At 57.5% G+C, this 19988-nt stretch overlaps 1 protein-coding gene across 7 annotated transcripts in view; it reads right to left on the bottom strand.

Annotated features, from left to right (window-relative positions):
• Window positions 1-19988, bottom strand: part of NAV1 (neuron navigator 1) — a 232671-nt gene that overhangs the window by 183281 nt on the left and 29402 nt on the right. For 2 of the 7 annotated variants that reach the window (XM_051820454.2, XM_051820455.2), the window contains exon 1: window positions 13521-13657. The exons of 1 other annotated variant lie outside the window; for it this stretch is intronic. In XM_051820454.2, the coding sequence (XP_051676414.1) occupies window positions 13521-13567 (47 nt within the window). In that variant the 5' untranslated portion in view covers window positions 13568-13657. Of the gene's footprint in view, window positions 1-13520; window positions 13663-19988 lie in introns of those variants that run through there. 4 more of the 7 variants (XM_070055082.1, XM_051820451.2, XM_070055083.1 and 1 more) reach the window with 3 other exon arrangements.

Genomic DNA, 19988 nt, shown 5'->3' with positions numbered 1-19988 from the left:
GGCAGTGGGGGCTGGAGTGGCAGATGCCCCTCTTAGGGGCTCTGGGCGCGGGCAGTTCCCCCCACCCCACCCCCGGAGCTGGAGCTGTGGCTGTGGGGGGTGGAGACGGGCCTGGCGGCAGGGGTGAGGGTGGGGGTGGTGCTCCCCTGCTTTAAGGAGCTTCAAGTTTCTCAATTTTAAGTGCTGGCTCTGCTCTTAGTCTGTTCCAGCTGCTGGGACAAAATCCCATACAGGGAGTGGCTTAGAAACAGCACAAAGACATTTCCCACGGTTCAGGAGAAACCCAAGTTCAAGGTGCCGCAAACCCCGGGTCTGGCTCGTTACACGGCTGCTTCCAGCTGTGTTCTCAAGGTAGGAGGGACACGGTGGTCCCTGGAGTCTGCTTCTCAAAGACACCAATCCTGTTCACGAAGGCCCTGCCCTAGGATCTGACCGCCCCCCAGAGGCCCCACCTCCCAAGACCATCACCCTGAGGCTAGGGGCTCAGTGCAGGAAGTGGGGGGCTCCACCTGCAGACCCTGACCGCTCCCCCTCCCCTAACAGCAGCCTGAAGACTCCTGAGGTTAAGTAACACCATTTTGGCTTAACCGGGTCTGTCTCTGGCCAGAAGCTGGGAGGAGCAGCCCCCTCCCTCGGCGGGGGGGGGGGGGGGGGGGGGTCCTGAGAGCTGGGAAAAAGGAACAGAAAAGCAGGTTCCCTGCCAGCTTTCTTGGAGGCCCAGGGAGAGGAAGCCTCCCAGGAGCTGGCTCCGAAGAGGGAGACTCCGGGAGGGGAAGCCGGCAAGGGCTGGAGGCGGTGATCTCGGTAAAGCTGATCCGGAGGGCTTTGGGCGCAGGCCAGCCCTTTGCCCTTCCATTAGGACCGAGGGATCAGACACCTGGACGTCGTAAGTCTCACTCGTCCTGAATTTTCCCATCTGTCTCTGTCCTCCCTCACTTTTTTTTTTTTTAAGTTTCTATTTTGGAGTAATTTTAGATTTACAGAAAAGTTGCAGTGATGGCCCAGAATCCCCGCCCACCCTGCATCCTGCCTCTTCCAACGTTAAGGTTTCACATAACCACGTCCATTTGTCAAAACTAAGAACTCAACACGGCACCTGAGTGCTAACTAAGCTGCAGGCTGGACTGGGAGGGCCCAGGTTCGCCCACTGACGGCCTCTTTTTGCTCCAGGACACCCCACAGCATGCAGCTCCCCTTTTTAGAAGTTCAAGTTCTTTCTGAAAATTCTAGTCTGACTTCACCATGCTTCTGGGGAGAAGAGAAGGCATCTGGGGGACTGTCTGCCCTTGGCTCAGAGCAGGGTCACTCCAGCCAGCAGCCAGGGCATGGAGGCATGGAGCTGGCTGGGATGTGATGGGAGGGGAGGGGAGGAAGAGGAGGAGGGGAGGGGAGGGGAGGGGAGGGGAGGGGAGGGGAGGGGAGGGGAGGCTCACACAGTGTCCTCCTGCACTTGCACCTTTACAGTCTCTCTCTGGGAGCATTCCTTTGCTCCAGCCCTGGGGGCCCCTCCTGTACAAGGTCATCCAGGTCAAACTTCCAGAGCTGACTGTGCAGTCTCTGTCCAAGGGCCACCAGAATGAGGTGAGTAGGGTCCCAGGTGAGCAGCCCTGCTTAAGACCCTTCCCGGGGGCTGGTGCTGTGGCTCAGTGGGTAAAGCCGTCGCCTGTAGTGCAGGCATCCCATATGGGCACCAGTTCAAGTCCCGGCTGCTCCACTTCTGATCCAGCTCTCTGCTATGGCCTGGGAAAGCAGTGGAAGACGGCCCAAGTGCTTGGGCCCCTGTAGCCACATCACATGGGAGACCCGGAAGAAGGTCCTGGCTCCTCCCAGCTTTGGATCAGCACAGCTCCGGCTGTTGCAGCCATCTGGGGAGTGAACCAGCAGATGGAAGCCCCCACCCCCCCCCCCCGGCCCCGCCTATGCCTCTCTGTGACTCTGCCTTTCAAATAAATAAATAAATCTTTTAAGGGGAAAAAAAAAAGACCCTTCCCTTATAGGGAGGTTAACCTGGCCGGGGCAGCCTGGCACCGTTCCTGCAACTTTGAAGCCAGCCCCTAATTTTGAGCAGTTAGCACTTTACAACAAACAGCAGGGAACAGGAGCTGATCGAGCCTGTCTCTCGCAGACTGTTTCCAAATAAAGTGTTGTTTTTCCCCCACAGACTCTCCACCGAGGGAGATGTTTACAGCGCTGAGAAACCACCAAGCAGCTCTCCTGGCCTGTGACACACACGCCCTTCCCCTCGCCATCCCTGTCCCTTAGCCCGGCCTGGGCTGAGGTGGGATCAGAGCAGGCGATGGGAAGCATGACCCCGGGTTTCCCTCCCAGCGACTCACTGCAAGACCCACACAAGAGCCACAGGGAAGCTCGGCATGGGCCCCAAGTCCTGGGCTTGCCTGGCTGCTGCCCGAGAACCCACCCACCACCCTGCACAGCCCTGGGTGTGCGAGGGACGCCTGAGAAATTCGCACCGTGTTCCGAGGCTCGAGGGTGCAGAGAACCGGAACTGAATCAGGGCAGGGGATGCTGGGCGGGGGGAGGGCCTTGCCGGACATTCAGGGACCAGGTCTCTCAGCCCAGAGTGACGTCACCCGGGTCCTGGCTCAGGGGCTCTGCAGGTGTCACGTCTTTAGGGAAGTCCCTGTTCAGTCACATGATGGGTTGGACATGAGAAAGCCACAAAGGCCCCTCACGTGATCCAGGGAGGCAGAGCCCTCAGCCTCCCAGAGGGCCTCCCAGGGGACGCTGCAGGGATCAGCCCCAGCCCAGCAGGGTGGGTGACTGCCCGGGCCAGGGAGCTGGCCCCATGCTCCTCGTGTGCTAAGTGGGGCCAACCCAAACCCTGGCCCCACGAGCAGCTCTGAACTCATGTTTCCTGAATGAAGGGCAGGCCCCTCGGACTCTCACGGCCCCACTGATGACATCACACCCCTCCCAGGGAAGCAGCTCCTTAGGGGGCTCTGAGACCCCCACGCGTCACCCTAGCCTATCCACACACCACGAGGTCCAGCCTGTCTGCAGCTCCTTGTTGTTCGTGCTGCAGACTGTGTGGCTCCCCAGCCACTGTGCATCCCTGGCTCATGTCCAAAGCCGCCTTCTAGAAGAGTGCACTTAACTTCGATGCCTGAGCCGTTCACTCCCAGCGCCTGGCACGGAGCAGCCGCTGAATGAATGACAGACACCTGGGCGCCTGCAGCTGGCCTCGCCTCGCCTCCCTTGTAGAGGTGGCTGCACCCGCAGTGTCCTTGCACTCTGCTCTCTGCAGGCCCTGGGAACGGCTCCGGGCGGAGAAGTCACGGCTCCCGGGGAGGGGCAGGCCTCACCTCACTGCATGGAGCCCGGGCTGCAAGCACGCTAGGGGAAGGGCACAGGGCACACAGCTGGCAGGGAAACAGACCAGGAAATTGTCCCGCTAAACAGGAAGTGTGTGAACGCAGCGGGCAGGCTTCCTGGGGAGTGGGAGGGAGGAAGTCAGCCTTCCCACGTGCTGGACACAGCACCCAGGTCCTCTGGCTCAGCCCTCAGCCCAGTGGAGCAGGATTCCCAGGCTGGGGGAGGGCTTTAACCAGAGGGCAGGGGTCTGTCAAGAGGTGATGTAACAGGCTGTGAGCCCTGACCAGGAAGCCCCAAGTCCAAACACCACAGAGCCCCGAGGAAGAAGGCCGGCTGCCCTTATATGAGGAGGAAGGAGAGATGGAAAGCGTAGGGGGGCCGGCGCTGTGGTATAGCGGGTAAAGCCACTGCCTGCAGTGCCGGCATCCCATATGGGCGCTGGTTCGAGTCCCGGCTGCTCCACTTCACATCCAGCTCTCTGCTATGGCCTGGGAAAGCAGTAGAAGATGGCCCAAGTGCTTGGGCCCCTGCACCCATGTGAGAGACCTGGAAGAAGCTCCTGGCTCCTGGCTTTAGATGGGCACAGCTCTGGCCACTGCAGCCATCTGAGGAGTGAACCAATGGATGGAAGACTTCTCTCTCTCTTTGCTCTGCCTCTGCCTCTCTGTAACTCTGCCTTTCAAATAAATAAAAATAAATCTTTAAAAAAATAAAGCAACCATGGGGAGGTGTTCTGCTGAGGCAGGTGTATGTGACTCCCAGGCAGTGCTGGTCTCTGGGCCCGGCGCTGTGGCGTAGCAGGCAAAGTCGCCGTCTGCAGCACAGATTTGTGTCCCAGCTGCTCCACTCCTGATCCAGCTCCCTGCTAATGCACTTGGGAAAGCAGCAGAGTCAAGGCTGGCTCAAGTCCTTGGGCCCCTGCACCCATGTGGGAGATGTGGAAGAAGCTCTTGGTTCCTAGCTTTGGCCTGGCCCAGCCTCGGCCATTGTGGCCATTTAGGGAGTGAACCAGCAGATGAAAGGTCTCTCTTGGGGCCAGTGCTGTGGCACAGTGGGTTAATCCTCTGCCTGCGGTGCCAGCATCCCACATGGGTGCCAGTTCTAGTCCTGGCTGCTTCACTTCCAATCCAGCTCTCTGCTATGGCCTGGGAAAGCAGTAGATGGCCCAGAAGCTTGGGCCCCTGCACCTGCGTGAAAGACCTGGAAAAAACTCCTGGCTGCTGGCTTCAGATGGGCTCAGCTCTGGCCATTGCAGCCATTTGGGGAGTGAATCAGCAGATGGAAGACCTCTCTCTCTGTCTCTCCCTCACTGTCTGTAACCCTACCTCTCAAATAAATAAATAAAATCTTTAAAAGGGGGGGAGGGCTCTCTCTCTAACTCTGCCTTTCAAATAAATAAAATAAAATCTTGGAAAAAAAAAGAAAAGAAATGCTGGTCTCTTGGGAGGTAGGGGCTGGGACGTCTGTGGGGCTGCTGAAGGCAGAACAGGGCCCCCCTCATCCCCCTCACGGATCCCCCTCCTCATTCTCACCTTGCGTCATGGTTCACGTTCTCAGCGATGATTTCCCTACCCAACCAGGTTACAGCTGTGCTGCCATTGCTTCACCCTTGTTAAAACCCACCCCACTTGTTCCGGATCTTGCCACTGGACCGGAAGCCCCTTGGGGGCAGGGGCCCTCTCTCCACGCCTAGTACAGCCTCGCCTCTGTAGCAGATGCTCAACAAACAGGGCTGAAGAGATGACCGCATCCGGTGCACTTCAGAACCACAGAACAGGGAGCCTCACAACCAGGCCCTCGGCCCGAGGGAACAACAGTATCACCCACAAACAACAAAAGACGGCCATGCGATTCTCTGGAAGTCTTGCCCACGTGCTGACCTTGTTTCTCCCACAGGGCCCTTCCCCAACAGTGGTCCAAAGCCCTGGGCTAACCTGAGCTACCCTCAGGATTGGGGTTGGGCACCCCCAAAGGAGGGAAGCGTCTCCATCATCAGGAACCTCCTGGACTGATGGGAGAGGGGTGGGGTGCCCCTGGCGATTTCCCAGAGTCCACAAGCGGTGCACAGGCTGGGGGGAGCGGGAACAGCAGGCAGCACTGTGGGACCCTCGCCCTCTGCCAGGTACTGCACCCAGCATCTCACGCAGAGCAGCTCACTGCTTTGCACAGAACCCCAGGATGCAGATCACGTTGCTGTCCTCATCTCATAGGTGAGAAAACTCAAACCAGGCCTTGCTTTAACCACACAACTAAGAAGTGGGCAGCTCTGGGCCCAGGGCCAGTGCCCTGCGCCTCTGGCCCGCAGCCTCTCTGGGTATGCGTGAGGCAGACAAGCGCTGGGAGATCATCACAGAGGGGCTTCACTATAGCTGGGTCCCCAGAGGAGAATGGGGGTGGGGTGCAGTGGGAGAGGCTGGGGAGAGGCAGCTCGGCTGCAGGGGACGTGGGGGTGCTGCCTGCAACTTGGCCAAGAGCGGTGGGATGGGACTTCTCGGCTGGGAGACAGAGGCCACGCTGGAGGGCCAGCCTCTCTTCCCGCCTCCAACCAGCTGTGACAGGGTGCACAGCTGCCCCAGCTGTCCCCGAGTCTGTCCCCACCTTGCCCCCAGGCTGATCAGACACTTGGCCTGCTCTGCAGAGGAGGGACCAGGTGACCCCCGGCACTGGGGAGAAGGCAAGGGAAGCCCTTGAAGGAAGGCTGGCGGTTGAATCAGAGAACGGGGAAGGCCAAGCCAGGAGAGCCTCCAAGGACTGGCGGTACGGCGAGAGCTTCAGCTGAACCGGAGGGGTCGGGTTCACTGGTTGGAGACCAACACAGCACTAGTCAAGGTCAGATGCCTGAAGATTTCATGCCCTGTGCCAGGGCTCACGGAAGCACCTGGACACTGAGTCCAAGTCAGTGAGCTTGCAGCAGGAGCAGACACCTGCTGAGGGTCTGAGATCACCTGGGTCATCCGTGCCAAGGGCTGGGGGCCTCAGCAGCCGGACTGCCTCAGGACCAGCCCAGCCAGCAGCCTTAAAGCTGTGCTTGGACACATCAGCCCTCAGACATGTTGTGGGTCCGATGGCCACTCCAGCGGGCCATCCAACCGTTGCCGTGCAGTGAGCCAAGGAGGCAGGAGGCAATGCTCAACCGCCTCACGTCCCTGCCCCTGGACTTCCTAATGGTGCTCAGCACCTTGCCCGGGACTCACACTGAGCGGGAGCACTGCTGCTCCCCTTCCCCGACCCACGCCCTTCCCCATAGAGAAGGTTCCGGTATCTCTGCTCAGTGTCCCCCTGGTCAGCCCTGAGCCTCTAATGCGCGTCTCCCAGTCCTGGGAGCAGAGCTGGGCAGTGCGCTGCCAGGGCTCGCAGCGGGTGTCTCCACACTTGTCCTCCTGGACTCCCTCCGGCCGGGCCCCTGCTGGTTTCAGCAGGTTCCCGTGCTGGACAGCTCCCAGATCCCAGGGTGGAGGTGGGGCACCCTTCCGTTCCCGCTGCTGCTTGGCCGGGGGCTCTGGCAGGCAAGGTTGGCTGAAGAAAAGGCCAGGTCCCGCCACTCCTTCCCACTCCCATCTCACAGAGACAGCGCACTTCCGATACTCGATTCTCACTTGAGGGATACACGCCCACCTGCCTGCCTGCAGCTCCTCCTCCCAGCTTGGTTTCGGGATCATTCAGCAAGGCCAGGCCTTGGCCCTGCTCCTTCCCACACTGGGCATGTGGGGCCTGCACCGTGAGGCTCCGTAGTGGGCTCTGCCAACAGCGTGGACTAAGCTGGCTTTGCCTCCGGCTGCTGGTCCCAGGAGTGCGTCAGCTCCATCGCATCACAGCCTCTACAAGCTGACCACTAACGCTCTCCCCTGTAGACCCCATGCAGCTTAGGAGCCTCCCACGGCCACCACCCTCCTCCCTTTCTCCTGGGTCACACGGAGAGCCCTGACCCTGCCTAGACCAGGAGGCCCAGAAGTAAACATGTGAGGCAGAGATGACCCTGCCCACGAGGTGCACTCCCCTAGCCTGGGCCCAGAAAGGTCTTCTGGGCCCCCGGTTTGAGGCTGGGATGCGCCACTCCCCTCCCACAGACTCCTCGGCTCCCAGCACCGCGTGGTGCACACACTCACACCTGCACTGCTGGTGGTCCCACTACCCTGGGCCCCCTGGGCCTGAAGTCAGAGTCAACACCTGCTCTTAATTCACCACCATCCCGGTGAGGCCCCCCATGGCCTCGGGCCATCCCTCTTCCCTGCAGCCGCAGCTGGAGCAGAGGCAGGAGAGACTTCCTGGACATTAGGGCTGGGAGGAGGCCGGCCCTCAGGCCACTGGGAAGCTCTGATCTGATGATGGTCAGGGGAGACACAGACGTTCTCAGACACAGGCTAAGCTGCCCCCACCCCTACCCATGGATGCTCAAACAACTGACCGCAAGTGAGATGCAGGCCCAGTGCACAAAAACCCGGGAAACTGCTGAGAGAGGAGGAATCAGAAGCGAAAGGGGCCGACAGAGCAAGGTCCCCGGCACTTGGAGCCACTCTGGGTGCTGGATCCTCTGACTCACCGGCGTCTCGCCACTGCCCCAGGGCCTGACTAATTGGAGGACAGGGCCAAAGAAAACAGGGTGGCTGTCGGGCTGGGAGGCAGAGCAGATGTCTTAATTTATGGGCCTGCATCAGTCCCCCAGGGGGAGGGGAAACTGGCGCTGGCCTGGAGTGGACGGAGGCCTGGGAAGGAGCAGCCCCACCTGCTGACAAGCTTGTGGGCTGACAGATGAGTGGGGCTTGCAGCTGGAGACAGGCTGGGGCTGGGAAAAGCATCAGTCAGCTCAGGACTCATAAAGCCAGAGACGGGCAGCTGTGACGGAACGCCTCTCTCCCCACCCCTACCCCAGTCTCCTGCCGGCAGCCCCAAATCTAGAAATTTCCACCTTCCAGATGGAATGACACTGCTCAGGGTCGGGGGCCACCTGAGGCAGGGCTTGGCAATGTCTCTGGGGGGAGGGGGGCCTGTGCAGGCTAAACAGTGTCCACAGAGGCCCCCAGCAACCATAGGAGGGGGTGGGATGTGGCTCAGAGGGGACAGCGTCCAGACTGACAAAAAGCAGCATTGAGGGTGGCAGGAGGGGGCCCCTCTCTGTCATTCACGCCCCGTCTGACGGGCAGAGCTCTGAGCTGGAGGGAGGGGCCTCCTGCCCCTTCTGCAATGTGCCTCCGCTGGCCTGGCCTGGCCTGCTGGGTACAGCTGATCATCTCATCTCACCATCTCTGTGCGTCTCCACCTTCGGGGCACAATCCTAAGACCACCTCTGCCGGGAGGCCTTCCAGGTCAGGCCGCCCATGCTGCAGTTCATGAGCCTGACTACCTCCCCCCGCCCCCCCAACTAACATCACATGGAACACGTGAGGTGCGGCCTACAGACCTCCACCTGGCAATCAGGAGACCCTGGCCGCAGTCCCAGTGCCACCCTCCCGGCTGTGCCACCTGAGGGAAATCACTGGCTACCCACAAGACGGGGGCTGGAGCTGGGAGCTCTCCAGACTCCAGCCCAGGCCTTGGGGGGGGGGGGGGGGGGGCGGGGCCGAGTTCTGCTTCTCTGGGATCCTGGGAGCTTTCTCAGGGCAGCGCCGTGTCCTACCCACAAACTCTGGATCAGGATGCATCCGCTATTGCTGGTTCTGCAGATTCACAGACAGCAAACAGGAGGAGGGGCGCCGCGGCTAACGGCAGCGAGAGGAAGGGCAGGCAGGCTGTGGACCATGAAGGGAGAAGTTTCCTGCACCTTAGGAGCCTCCTGTGGGACCCAGCGGGTATAATCTCCTCCGGGGATTGGAAGGAGGCGCCTTTGCACACATCCCCCCATCGCTCAGCCGGCACAGGGACCCCATCATCAAATACATTCCTGGGCGAGGCTTTGGTGCAGCAGTTAAGATGCGACTTGGGACATCAGCATCCCACAGCGAGTGCACGGTTCCAAGTCCAGCTCTGCTCCTGATTCCAAACCCCTGCTAATGCAGATCCTGGGAGGCAGCAGGTGATGGCTCAAGTACCTGGGCCCCTGCCACCCTCGTGGGGGACCAGGATTGAGTTCTGGGCTCCCGGCTTTGACCTGCCCCCACCCCCAGCTGTTGCATGCATTTGGGGAAAGAACCGACAACCTCCCTGTCTCTGTCTCTCTGCCTTTCAAATGAACTAATTTAAAAAACATTACTAAGCTCTAAGAGTGTTCCAGACCCTGAACGGCGGCACCCCATCTGGAAGACAGCGATTTTGATATGGGGCCTATTATGGACTGCCACCCAGAGCCTGGGGCCCCGCCTGTCCTTTCAGGCCACGCCCCCGACTCACCACTCAGCTTTCTCACTTTCCCAGGCCTCTGGTGGGGGGTTGGGAGACCAGGGCAGGGGGCCACTGACAGGAGATGCTCTGGAGAGGGACCAGGAGAGGCACACGTGGAGGATGGGCCCTGGGTCTCCACCCGAAGAGCCAGCGCTGCAGGCTGCAGAGCTGCAGAGATTTGCATACATCTGCATACATTCACACGGCTCCTTCTCTGTCCCTGTGCCAGCCCCGCGCCCCGCACCCTCTCGTTCCATGCCAGGCCTGCCCAGCCCCTGCTGCTCAGGCAGAACCAACACCTGGCTGGGCGCCCCCAGGGCCCCTCAGCTGCAGCTGAGCCCTGGGCAGGGCTCTGGCCCAGAGAGGCTGCGCCAACAGCCCTTTCCCTCCTCCGGATACACAGGCCCTCTTAGGGGACCAACCGGTCACTGCTGAGGGGTGACAACGCCCACAGCCCCCCTCCTCCACTTCTTCTCCCCTGGGTGACCCCATCAGACATTGAGAGTGAGAAGAAATCAGTGGAGAGCCAGGGAGAAGCCTTCGAGATCCCTGGACCCCACACCCGCGTGTTCTCAACGAGGAAAGGAGAGGGCTGGCCCGGTCATCCATGCGTGTGCGCGGCCGGCCATGCCAGCGTGGTGACGGATGCCATTCCAAGGGCCTGGAATTCAGCAGGGACCCAAACAGCTCCAAAGCCTCAGCCTGTGGAGCCGACTGCACACTAGTGAGGAGAAAAAGAGGCAGCAGGCTTCCTGCCTAAGTAGGCCAGGACACAGGGCCAGAGAGGGGTGGGGAGACCAGGAGGGGGCGACGCGGCCATCAGGATGACGCCTCACCGTCTGCCTGCGTCGGTGAGGCAGGTGCAGCCAGCTCTCCTGACAGCTGGCTCTACCCTCGGGCACTGCAGGCCCCATCCCACCTGCCACCCCTTCCCTTCCACTCCCCCAGGCCTGGAAAGGGGGCATTTCTCAGAGGAGCAGGAGGCCCGCCTGACCCTGCTGATAAGGGCAAGGCCGGCCCAGCTCATCGGCTTGTGATTAAGACCGACTCCCACCCGTGCCTCACCCAAACAGCAGCTTCCTCTGCAGCGCACACACTTCACGAGTCATTAACACGCGTGTCAAAAAAGCAAGGCAGGAGCGGGGGTGGGGGCGGGAGTGGGGCTTAACTGCAGCCGTCTTGGAGAGACGGGGGTGACTGTGGTGGTGGCTGAACAACGGGACACAGTTGTCAAAATTCAGTTTCGTTCCACATAAATTATACCCCCATAAAGCTATCAGAATCAGGGGTGGACCCTGGGGCACAGCAGGTCAAGCCCCACTTGGGGTGCCCACATTCCGTATCGGGGCGTCGGGAATGGAATCCCACCTCTGCTTCCATCTCAGCTTCCTGTTAACGTGCCCGGGAGACAGCAGATGATGGCCCAAGTACTTGGGTCCCTGCCACCTCTATGGGAGACCTCGATGGTCCCGGCTTCGCCCTGCCCAGCACGAGCAGCTGTTGGGACCATCTGGGTAGTAAACCAGCGGAAGATCTCTCTCCCTCTTTCTCTCTTTCTCTCTAACTCTGCCTTTCAAATAAACAACTTTTTTAAGAGTTCCATTGCGATTTCTTCACATCCTTTCCCTTTTGCTTATCTTCTTCTGATAGGGCCATCCTGCTGGTGCTGACTCACCCCCCCGTGATGACCACTACTGTGGAGCGTCTTATCATGTCCCTGTGGGCCACTTACACACACTCTTGGAAGAAATGTCTATTCGAGTCATTCACCCATTTAAAAAGTATTCATTTTCATTTTATCTGAAAGGCAGAGACAGATGGAAAGAGATCTTCCATGCCCTGGGTCAGGCCAACACCAGGAGCCTGGGACTCCATCCAGGTCCTCCACACGGGTGGCAGGGACCCCGGTGCCTGAGCCATCACCTGCTGCCTCCCAGGGTGCATTAGCAAGAAGCTGGATAGGAAGTGGAGGAGGCACTCAACCACCACGCAGAACTCCCGCACCATTCATCCACTTGAAAAACTGGGTTGCGTGGGTTCCTCGTATCGCCTGGATACTGGATCCCTGCCAGAGCTCTGTGCTGCAACTCTCCTTCCATTCTGTGGGTTGCCTTTTCACTTTCTTGCTACTGTCCTTTGAGGCACAAAAGTTGTTGATTCTGGGGAGGACAGACTGGCCTCCCTTGCGCCGTGGTGTCTGTGAAAGAACCTTCCAGAGCATCACCGCCTGCCCAGGTGCACAGAGATTCCAAAGACGACGGCTCACTGCATTTCCCAAACTCACCCGCCCACCGCGACCTGGCTCTGTGCCTCTCCCACCGCCTCATGGAAGAGCTCCCAAGGAAAAAGCCCTCCGTAGAAGAGGCGTCACAAATTCGGGATCCTATACTCAGCCCACAGCCTGACTGCAGGGACGAATCACCGAGGACACGCCCCAAACGTGATAGACTGGGCGCTCATCCCAGACAAATGGGGAACCCTTGTCTTAGGGGTGCGCGGGGCAGAGGCCGGCGGGAGCCTCCAACGGCTGCTCCCCGAGGGAGGACATCAGGCCTGGCTCCCACCCTGGGGGTGCTCAGCTGGGAAACACAGGGCTCCCGGTTCCCTGCCAGCTGGCCCGGCCCTGCCTGGACACCCTCCTTCCTGTCTGGCCCAGACGCCCAGCCCCCACTGGTGGGTGACTCAGCAGCAGCCCAGAGCAGACTGAGCCAAAGGCCGGGAATCCAGACCCGAGGCGAGGCGGTCTCTGTGGCCTTAGGGGATTCTAAAGACACCCAGGAGAATTCCCAGCAAGCTGCAGTGGCCTCTGTCCCACACCTCCGCCTGCGGCCAGCCGCTGAGTTACCCCTGGGTTCCATCGCTGGGCCTCGGTTTACCCAGACGGCACTGAGAGCCCAAAGCCTGGAGGTGACACAAACTTCCTTCTCTTCTTTAGTAGCCTCCCCCACCCCCCGCCCCGCCTCAGGCGGCCTCCCAGTCACACGGGGAGACCACAGACAACGCGGCTCCTTCCAATTTTCTTTCCTAAACACGTTACTACCACAGCATCCACGTGCAGCTTCCTTGTCGTCACACAGCTTGCTCTTGCCTTCTCGTAAGGGGCCAGCAGACAGAGCCTCTTTTTTATCTTTTTAAAGATTTATTTATTTGAAAGGCAGAGTTACAGAGAGAAACGAGAGATTTTCCATCTGCTGGTTTACTCCCCAAATGGCCACAACAGCCGGAGCTAGGCCAGGCCAAAGCCAGGAGCTTCTTCCAGGTCTCCCGCACGGGTGCAGGGTCCCAAGCACCTGGACAATCTTCCATTGCTTTCCCAAGCCAGAAGCAGGGAGGTGGATTAGAAGAGGAGCAGCTGGGACTCAAACCAGCACCCATATGGGATGCTAGCACTGCAGATGGCAGCTTTACTCACTATGCCACAGTGCCAGGCCCTGACAGAGCCTCTTAACACGTGGTATCAAGGGCCCAGTGCTGTGGCATAGTGGGTAAAGCCACAGCCTGCAGTACCAGCTTTCCATATGGGTGCTGGTTCGAGTCCCGGCTATTCCACTTCCAACCCAGCTCCCCACTAATGCACCTGGGAAAGCAGGGAAAGATGACCCAAGTGCTTGGGTCCCTGCACACATGTGGGAGACCCAGAAGAAACTCCTGGCTCCTGGCTTTAGTCTGACCCAACCCTGGTCATTTGGGGAACAGAATCAGCGATGGAAGATTCTCCATTCTCTCTCGTTCTCTCTCTCTGCCTTTCAATACATACATAAATTTTTTAAAAAGCCACGGTGTCGTGAGAGTAGTGGAGGGGTCCACAGCCTCATTCATGCAGGCTGGAACCCAGGCCCCCACCCCGGGATGTCCGACCTGAGACAACTGACCCAGCCTCCCGGAACCTTCTTACTGTCACACTGCAGAAGGGAACCATGACAGTGATGAATGATCGGTGCCCATTACGCCAATGTCCTTGCTTCTCGAATCACGTCACGCACAAGAAGCTTCGCAGGAACTGGGGTTTCTCGGTCAGAGAGGATCCTGGAGATTATCCAGCTGGATTCTCTCACTTTCCAGAGAAGGAAACTGGAACACACAGAGATTACGTGACTTGCTGGGGCCGCTCTGCGGAGTGGGGTGCTAAGCCTTGCAGACTCCCGGTCCCTCTGGGCGGCACAGGGTCCCACTGGCTCCCCATCTCCGGGTGTCAGCCTACCTAGGTGTATGCTACATCTCGAGGCTTGAATTTTGTATACTGGGAGTATTATTCGCGTGATAACAGAACACTGGGATGGACAGCTACATGAGGGAGCTGGCAACCCGGTCAGCTTCTTACTCATTTCCAAGGCCAGAAGAGAGGGGAAGAGAGGATTTCCAAGGCTCAGAAAAGTGTTTGCGCAAGGTCACCCAGTGAGCTTGTAAGAGAACCAGCCAGGGCTCCAGGAGCCGCCTTCCCCCGCTGAGCCCTAGCATCCAGGCCCAGCTCCCCCCTTCCCCCTTTCCCCAGCTCAGAGCTCCTGATTCCAGCAGGGAAGGGGTTAATGCCAACTTGTGTTGGGCTCTGCAGGTGCCTTACAGGGCCTGCAGATCATGGGAGCTGGCGAGAGAAGGCGCTTTCTGTCTTCATTGCAGCGGGGAGACAGGGTCACTTGTTGCAGGGCTTGGACAATTAACACAGCTGGGGCACAGGAGCTGATGAGCCCTGGCTGGGCCTTGCCCGGCCGTCTCCTCTCAGGGCTATTATACCGAGGCAGCGAGCCTGGCGCCGCAGGAGCCCTGCCGAGCCGGCGCACAAAGAAATCAGCCAAGCAAGGAGGAGGCTGAGAAGCCACCAAATGGGTCACGCCCCGGAGGGTGCAGAACCACAGCACCTGGCGCTCCCCGGGCACCTGGGCTGACAGCAGACGGCTGAGACCCCAGGGCCATGGCAAGGACCCTAGGGATGCTGCACACGCCGTCTCCAAAGGCTGGAGAACAGGGAGAAGCGGTGGCTGGGATGGGGGCAGTTTATTGGTGGCTGTCCCGGACCTGGCCCCTACCAGCAGCTCTGCGGTCAGCAAGCCTAGGACTGGACCTCTGCACCTTGCCCACATCAGGGTCACACACGCTTTCCCAATTCCCTGACCCCACGACGCTTCCTAGCTGATGGCCAGAACACAGGACAGCGCAGAGGAACATCCCTCCTTGACCTCCGTGCCAGGCCTCGACTTGTCCTCGTCTGGTTCTCCCCCACTCCCAGCTCTTCCCCAGCCTGGCTGCCTCCCAGAGGCTGCTCCAGGACTAGGACTGGGAGCTTGGGCTGGGCTCTGCCAACAGGAGGCACTGGAACCACGCAGGGGCTGGGAGGGAGGGGCCCAGGGGTTTCTCCTGCTGCCTGGAATGCCTCAGCGGGAGTCTCCGGCAGTTTCTAAGTCTCTTTGGTGGCCCCAGCCCCCTCAGACTGGCCCTTGGAGGTGCCAGATTCCACAGTCCTGGTCACCTTCTGCATTAGTGGTGGCCGCCACCTCCTCTGCCTGCCTCTGCAGCTGACCCAGAGCTCGCACGGCCAGGTCCCTGAGTTAAATTCCCTCTCCTGCACATACAGCAGCATGATTGGACCAATAATAATAATAATAGAAGGGAAAATTCCTGCCTGTGTACGAATACATACAGCCTTTCCTCTCGTCATTACTCCCCACCTATTACAGCACAGCTATTCACACAGCGCTTACATTGTAGCAGGTGTCTCAGCCATCCAGAGATGATTTAAATACACACAGGTGGCTAGGTTCTGTGCAAACACTACGTTGCTCTACACCAGGGACTTGGTGTCCGCACAGGGGGCGTGACCAGTCTCCGCAGATACCCAGGGACGATTGCCGGTCATGTGGCTAATAGGAACTGGCTTCTCCCAGACCCCCACATGGCATCTCCCACGGCGTCCCCTTAGACACGGCGGCTCAGTTCTGGGTCATCTTTTTCAAATTCTCACAGCCCCCCTGCTGGCTCTCTGTGTTAAGGCACCAATTTTCGGCCAGGGTTCCCACGTCTGTTCTTCTTGGACCTCCCCCTCTCAGCTGAGTCCAGGGTCCCCCCCCATCCCAACTTCCTCCAAGGCTGCTCACAGACTCTCCGCAGTCAGCACACCGAGCCGAGCCGAACACCTGCCCATACCTCCCTCCCTCAGGTGTGGACCGGGGCAGGGACAGCCGGGGAAGCACGGGCTCTGGGTGTGGCTGCGAGGCTGCTTCTGGCATTTGAATCAGTGCAGTGAGGAAGGAAGAGCTGCCCTTGGTGTGGGTGGGCACCACCCAGTCAGCGGAGGGCCCATGCAGAACAAAGAGGCAGACTTCATCCTCTTTCCTCCGGGGCTGGGGCTCTGCTCCCAGCCATGGATGTCAGAACCCCAGGTCCTCCAGCATCCGGACTCCAAGACTTGCAGCAGCAGGCCCCCAGGTCCTCAGGCCTCAGCTCCGGCCTGAGGGCTACACGTCGGCTCCTTTGCACTCACTGGGTCAGGCTACCAGCTCCCCAGGGGTCTCCTGCTTGTGGGGGGAGGGCCATCGTGGGGCTTCTCAGTCCCCAGGACCACAGGAGCCAACTCCCGTACCAGACCCCCTTTTGTGGACCTGCATCTCCATCTGTGAGCATTTCTGCGTCTATAGGTATCCATAGCACATCCATGAGTATCTCCACCTTCCTCTTGGGGTTTTGTTTTGTTTTTCCCCCCATAAACCTCTTATTAAGAAACACAAACTTCATGCATTTCATAAATAGAACTTTAGGAACATGGTGATTCTTCCCACCACACTCCCAACTCTTCTTCTTCCTCCTTCTCCTATTCTTCCTATTTTTTACTAAGATTTATTTTCAATTAACTTTATACACATATGATTAACTCTACACTAAGAGTTCAACAAACATTATTTATTAATTTTTTTTGACAGGCAGAGTGGACAGTGAGAGAGAGAAGAGACAGAGAGAAAGGTCTTCCTTTTCCATTGGTTCACCCCCACCAAGGGCCAATACGGCTGCAGCCGGCATACTGCGCCGATCCAAAGCCAGGAGCCAGGTGCTTCCTCCTGGTCTCCGTGTGAGTGCAGGGCCCAAGCACTTGGGCCATCCTCCACTGCACTCCCGGGCCACAGCAGAGAGCTGGACAGGAAGAGGAGCGACCGGGACAGAATCCAGCGCCCCAACTGGGACTAGAACCCGGGGTGCCGGCACCACAGGTGGAGGATTAGCCTATTGAGCCACGGCACCAGCCTCAACAAATATTATTTAAAAAAAAAAAAAAAAAAAAAAAAGACTGTTCCTCAATTCAAGACCAGGGCTGTTCAAAGTCATTGCATGTCAAAGTATCAATTTCACTTCTATAAATTATCTTTTAGGTGCTCTGTCAGTTACCATAGATCAGGGAGAACATATGGTATTTGTCCTTTGGGACTGGCTTATTTCACTAAGTATGATGTTTTCCAGTTGCATCCATTTTGTTGCAAAAAACAGGATTTCATTTTTTTAACCACTGTGTAGTATTCTGTGGTGTACATATCCCATAATGTCTTTATCCAGTCTTCAGTTGATGGACATCTGGGTTGATTCCATATCTTAGCTATTGTGAACTGAGCTGCAGTCAACACGGGGATACATACTGTCTTCATTCATTTCCATAAAGTTTTTTGATTTCTCCTATGGTTCACTATTCAGGAGCGTCTTGTTCAGTCTCCATGTGCTTGCATTTGCTCTAGAGATTCTTCTGTTGTTGGCTTCCAGCTTCATTCCATTGTGGTCAGAGAAGATACACGGCATGATTTCGATTTTTTGAATTTGCTGAGACTTGCTTTATGGCCTAGCATGCGGTCTGTCCTAGAGAAATCCATGCACTGGTGGGAAGAATGTGTATTCTGCGGCTATGGGATGAAGAGTTCTGTAGTTATCCATTAGGTCCATCTGGTCTGTAGTGCCCGTTAACTCTGTGCTGTTTTCTTGCTGACTTTCTGTCTGGTTGATCTGTCCATTGCTGAAATGGGGTATGAACTCCCCCATTACTATTGTATTGGAGTCTATATCCCCCTTTAGATTCACTGACGTTTCTCTTAAATAGCCAGACGCCCTGTCATTAGGTGCATATGCGTTTATTTTAGTCACATCTTCCTGATGAACTGATCCCTTAATCATTACATAGTGCCCTTGTCTCTTTTGGCAGTTTTTGTGCTACAGTCTATTTTGTCTGATATTAGGATGGCTACACCAGCTCGTTCTTGGTTTCTGTTAGCATGAGGTACCTTTATCCATCCTTTCACTTTCAGTCTGTATATAGCACTGTTGTACACCTGCCTCTTTGACTACATCTTTATAGTCTTCCTGTATCTACGCATGTTTCTGTATCGGTATCTCCTTTTGGTTCTGTTTCTGAAGACCTCGAATACAAGCACTTTTCCTTATTCTTCCCTCTAAATACAACTAAAAACCCAGGACGTTACACCCAGAGCAGACCTGAGAAGACCCTGCAGGGTGGCTGGGGACCTCCGGACTTGAGGAGTAGAATAGTGCTAAGTCCCTAAGTGTTTATTTTTTGCTTCATAATTCCCAGACTTGACACTAACAAGATCAGCAACCCAGGCAGTGCCAATGGACATACATTTTAAAAACTTCAACAAAGGCCAGGTGGACAGCCTGCAGTCCACCCTCACCAGGCTGTGACTGGGGCCCCAGTGACCCCACGGGGCAGTGTCAGAGGAGGCTGAACATTCCCTCCTGCTAACAGTGAGCTCACGCCTTCCCCTTCACTGCCAGCACACCCCACGGGGAGCCTGAACTTCCCACCCAGCGGCCACAGAGCGTCCTTCCCCGGTCTCATACACACACAGGAGGGCTGGGAGGAGGCCGGCGCAAAGCAGAACACTACCCCCAGCCCAGCTGTAATGAAGAGCCAAGACTAGGAGCCACAAAGAAGAATCAAATTCTGAAAAAGTGCAAGAACTGGAATATAAAGCTCAGTGGATGGGCTCCATAGCAGACTGGAGGAGGCAGACCAAGAATTGGCGAACTAGAAGACAGAACAGGAATTCCCCAACAGGAACAGAAAGAAAACGGACTGAAGATAAATGGGGCAAGTCCTGAGGGACCTGTGAAACTTTCACAGCAGCTCCGACGTTCGCATTACTGGGGTTCTGGCCAACAGAGGCAGAGGAGGACGGTGCTGGGGTGCGGGGGAGATCTGACAGCCGGAATCTTCCCAAGGTCAGCAGGGGGTATGAACCACAGAGCCAGGGAGCCAAGCAAATGCCAAAGAAATCGCTAACAAGGCACACGGAAAATTCCTGAAAGCCCACAGAGAAACAGGAGTCCTTATCTACAGGGAGAGAGCAATTTGAAGGACAGCAGATTCCTCGTCAGAAGCCATGGAGGCCAGAAGGAAATGGCACGTTTCCCCAGTGCTAGGAAGAACTGTCGGCCCAGAGTCCGCTCCCAGGCAGAAAGGGAAGACCCACAGCGTTCTCAGAAGAAGGGGACTAAGAAACTGTTGCCAGAGCTCCAGCCTAAAAGTATAACCAAAGGAAGCAGGTACCCTGAGCAGAAGGAGCAGGACAGAGAACGCAGACACAGGCTCATACAACAGGGCAATGGAGCTTTTAAAATAGAGATTTATTCGGTCGGTGCCGCGGCTCAATAGGCTAATCCTCCGCCTGTGGCACTGGCACAACGGGTTCTAGTCCCGGTTGGGGCACCGGATTCTGTCCCGGTTGCTCCTCTTCCAGGCCAGCTCTCTGCTGTGGCCCGGGAAGGCAGTGGAGGATGGCCCAAGTGCTTGGGCCCTGCACCCCATGGGAGACCAGGAGAAGCACCTGGCTCCTGCCTTTGGATCAGCACAGTGCACTGGCCGCAGCCGCGGTGGCCACTGGGGGGGTGAACCAACAGAAAAGGAAGACCTTTCTCTCTGTCTCTCTCTCTCACTGTCTACTCTGCCAGTAAAAAAAAAAAAAAAAAAAAAAAATTCACCTATTTGAAAGGCAGAGCTATAGAGAGAGAATAAAACAGAGAAAGAGAGAGAGAGATCTTCCATACTCTGGTTAACTCTCTAAATGGCTGCAATGGCTGGAGCTAGGCCAGGACACAACTAGAAGCCCAGAACTCTAGCCAGGTCTCCCACGTGGGTGGCCAGGGGCCCAAGTATTTGGGTCATCTTCTGCTGTCTTCCCAGGCACATTAGCAGAGAGCAGGATTAGAAGCGGGGCAGCCAGGACTCTGGCATGGGATGCCAGCACTGCAGGTGGCAGCTTAACCTGCTGTGCATTAACACTGCCCCCCCCGCCCCCCGCCGAGACAAAGATGCCCAAAAGCAACTCAGTGGCAGAAAGATGTGTTTTCTAACA

The sequence above is a fragment of the Oryctolagus cuniculus genome, chromosome 13, assembly GCF_964237555.1.
Source record: "Oryctolagus cuniculus chromosome 13, mOryCun1.1, whole genome shotgun sequence".
Classification (NCBI taxonomy): domain Eukaryota; kingdom Metazoa; phylum Chordata; class Mammalia; order Lagomorpha; family Leporidae; genus Oryctolagus; species Oryctolagus cuniculus.
The sequence above is the reverse complement of the archived record's forward strand: the minus strand, read 5'-3'. Positions and strand labels throughout refer to the sequence as shown.